This window comes from Odontomachus brunneus, unplaced genomic scaffold (assembly GCF_010583005.1).
Source record: "Odontomachus brunneus isolate Ranch 3 - 2012 unplaced genomic scaffold, Obru_v1 Obru_scaffold_248, whole genome shotgun sequence".
NCBI lineage: Eukaryota > Metazoa > Arthropoda > Insecta > Hymenoptera > Formicidae > Odontomachus > Odontomachus brunneus.
This window is the reverse complement of record NW_022639698.1, coordinates 22,510-26,508: the sequence shown is the minus strand read 5'-3', so window position 1 is coordinate 26,508 and position 3,999 is coordinate 22,510. Positions and strand designations below refer to the sequence as shown.

General features: G+C 35.8%; 1 protein-coding gene across 1 annotated transcript in view; it reads left to right on the top strand.

Annotated features, from left to right (window-relative positions):
• Positions 1-3,796, top strand: part of LOC116852683 (glutamic acid-rich protein-like) — a gene marked incomplete at its 3' end in the record, with an annotated part of 6,601 nt that extends 2,805 nt beyond the window's left edge. Inside the window, exons 3-4 of the mRNA XM_032833266.1 lie at positions 3,555-3,646; positions 3,689-3,796. Coding sequence (XP_032689157.1) covers positions 3,555-3,646; positions 3,689-3,796 — 200 coding nt within the window. The remainder of the gene's footprint in view (positions 1-3,554; positions 3,647-3,688) is intronic.
• Positions 3,797-3,999: the final 203 nt, after the last annotated feature.

The following is a 3,999-nucleotide window of genomic DNA, read 5'->3' as shown; positions in this document are numbered from 1 at the left end:
ATCGCGGAAATTAAATTTGCAGCATTAATTGCCGAAAAGAACATTCCGTTTCAATCGGCAGAGGCAATTTTAGCTTTGTTTCAAGATATCGGGAAAGATCCCAGTGTTTTGCAAAGTATGACGATGAATCGAAAAAAGGCGCCGCGAATAATAAATAATGTCTTATGTACTCGCGAACAGGAACGATTAATAAATACTTTACAAAATAACAAATTTTCAATATTTATCGATGAAACTTCCGATATTACAAATGATAAATAGATGACATTTCTCGTTCGGTATGTCAACCCTCAGTAGGTAGGGTAGGCGGGTTCTAACCCATGGTCCTCTGAGGGGGGTGAGGGGCGTGGGGTACCGCGGGGGGGGGTATGACGTCGGGGGGGTATGACGTCAGAGAGGGGATATGACGTCGGGGGGGGTATGACGTCAGAGGGGGGATTGCATCACCGGGGGAGGGTATGACGTCACCGCGGAGGGGGGTTATCATCGGTCGGTAATTGGGGGGGGGGCATACCAATGTTACCGGCGGTCGATAATTTTTACTGATATTATATAACATTTAATTACATAATTTTTACCAACATATAATTACACAATACCGATAGTACCGACGATCGGTAATTTATTACCGATATTATATACCAACATTTAATTTTTTTACCAATATTTAATTTTTTACTAACATATACTTACATAATTTTTACCAACATATTTACATAATACCAATGATCGGTAATTTATTACCGATATTATATACCAACATTTAATTTTTTTACCAATATTTAATTTTTTACTAACATATACTTACATAATTTTTACCAACATATTTACATAATACCAATGATCGGTAATTTATTACCGATATTATATACCAACATTTAATTTTTTTACCAATATTTAATTTTTTACTAACATATACTTACATAATTTTTACCAACATATTTACATAATACCAATGATCGGTAATTTATTACCGATATTATATAATTTTTTCTATCTGCTTTCGATAGATCATTTTACCGATCTGCGGCGGTTTTCGCGGCGGTTTTTGCGGCCGTTTTTCGCGGCGGATTTTGCGGCGGTTTTACGCCGCCCGCGCCGCCTGCGCCATTCGCGCCGTCCGCGCCGCCCGCGCCGCCCACGCATTTCGCAACGTGATTTTTTTAGTCACAGCTGCAAACTCTAATATTCTGCAAACGTATGCATTCGACAATTAGATGCGCAAGAAAAAGAATGTGACACATGATATTCTTATTACTAATGTGCACGTACACTGTGTCCCCGCGACAAGATTTTGCATGTTATACATCATGGATAATATATTATATAATCGTTAAAAAACGGTAAAGAAACGGTAAAGAACGGCAATGAAACGGTAAAGAAACGGTAATATAGAACGGTAAAGAAACGATAAAGAAACGGTAAAAAAACGGTGAAAACGGGAATGAACCGGTAATAAAACGGTAAAAAACGGTAATAAAACGGTAAAGAAACGGTAAAAAACGGTAAAAAAACGGTAATCAAATGGTAAAGAAACGTTAAAAAACGGTAAAGATTGGCAATGAAACAGTAAAAAAAAAAAAAAACGGTAAAGAAACGGTAAAAACGGTAAAGAAACGGTAATGAAACGGTCAAAAACGGTAAGAAACGGGTAAAGAACGGTAAAAACGGTAATGAAACGGTAAAGAAACAGTAAAGAAACGGTAAAAAAACGGAAAAGAAACAGGAAAGAACGGTAAAAACGGAAAAGAAACGGTAAAAACGGTAATGAAACGGTAAAGAACGGTAAAAAACGGTAATGAAACGGTAATAAAACGAGAACGGCTACCAAAAATCATAAAAACAATTACCGAAACGGTGTATTCCAATATTTATATCAAAAGTGCAGTCCAAAAGTATTCATGTAAGATCTTTCTCTTATGCGTCACAATGTAGCACATAAGTGAAATATTCATGTAAGATCTCTCTCTCTCTTATGCGTCAGAATGTAGCATTTAAGTGCTGTCGCATCGATTTGTGGTTGACAGTAAGATGTGTAAGCAGAAAAAATGTGAAACAAGATACTATCATAAAGGTCATAGAAGTATGCACATTTATTTACATTATTTTGCACATTTTGAAACATATAAAATCATGTGTATTATTATACATCGGCGCATAGTTCAGTCGAGACCCAAGCAGCAACAGATACGGGACACAAGCAACAATTTGAACGGCTAAAATGGAGGACAAATCAAGAAAGATATCCATGGTGCAGTTTTTGCAGAGAACTCGGTTTGCGGGGAATAAACAAACGCGGTGTGAAGGAAAATGTTAAAGTTATCAAGTTCTACTCTATAAAAAGTTGGCCCCATGACTTAGTGCAGGAGTACGCCAATCAGATAGTGGAAGACGCACGTAGGATCACGACTGAGAATGCATGTGAAATAAACACTAAATTGAATGAGCTTATAATGCATCCAGACATCAGAGTGCTAAAGAACTTTAACCTTCAAAATTTCTATATAAAAATTCCGGCAGATAGTGGCAAGTTTACACATATAGTGTTGTTTCATGACATACATTTATATGATGATTTGTGGAATGCTGATATGCCAATTTTGATGATGGAGCGACACGATAAACGCGAACTTTGTATGTGCTATCGAGACAGTTTACAGTGGCCAAAAGTAGATGAAATCAGTTGGGGCGATGAATCTATAGTTTACACCGATGAAATGCGGCGATGTCAACGGTGTTCGTATAGTGAGTCGGATCTGATCTACATGTCCGCTCATTTTTAAATGTGATTTTAGATTATCATATGCACAGTTTACAGTGGCCAAAAGTAGATGAAATCAGTTGGGACGATGAATCTATAGTTTACACCGATGAAATGCGGCGATGTCAACGGTGTCCGTATAATGAGTCGGATCTGATCTACATGTCCGCACATTAATTGACTGATTGAATAATAAATTGAGAAATTCTCAGTGCAATCTTAAGCATCACAATGCAATATTTTTGTGCTGATACATCAATGTGAGAATGCGGTTGACTGCATGTGCGACATATGATGTTACTATTACGTTAGGTTGTGCTGATTTTGCACATTTGCCACTCTCTCCTAACGAGACATATTTGTTACAAAGAGATAGCGATGGACAATATAAAAGTCACCCAGGAGTCACCAGCAAACAGTTCATGTTCACATCGACAAGGGAGAGAGAGAGAGAAAAACTACAATAAAAAATGTTGAACAACAATGAATTTAGAAGACCCGTATATGGGGAGGAGGAGGAAGTTCTATTACAACAAAGCCCCCCACGTAAGTTTTTAATAGATTGTATAATCCAGGTTTTTATATTTTTTAAAATAATAATTAATCCAATTTTAGCTATTGAGGAAAGGGAGCAGGAGGAGGAAGAGGAGATGGAGGCTGATGAAGAGAAGGAAGAAATAGGAGTACAGTCGACCAATGGTGAGAAAGCAGACAACATTTTTTATAATTTGTAATCAAATTTTCGATTTTTCTGTATAGAAAAACGTTAAATTAATTTTATATTTGATTTCAGAACATATAGAAGTCATTAACATTGATGACTCTGAGCAGGAGGACGAGGAGGAGGAGGAGGAGGAGGAGGAGGAGATGGAGATCGACGAAATAGCAACACATATAGAAGTCATTAATATTGATGACTCTGAGGAGGAGGAGGAGATGGAGATCGACGAAATAGCAGAACATATGCAAGTCATTAACATTGATGACTCTGAGGAGGAGCAGGAAGAGGAGGAGGAGATGGAGATCGACGAAATAGTAATGATTAAAATCAATTATGGCGACATACAAATAATAATTAATTTATATTGATATATTTATTATTATATTATTATTATTATATTTATTTAATATATAATAATATTAATATAATAATAATAATAACAATTATTATTATTATTATTATATTAATATTATTATATATTAAATAAATATAATAATAATAATAATAATAATAATTG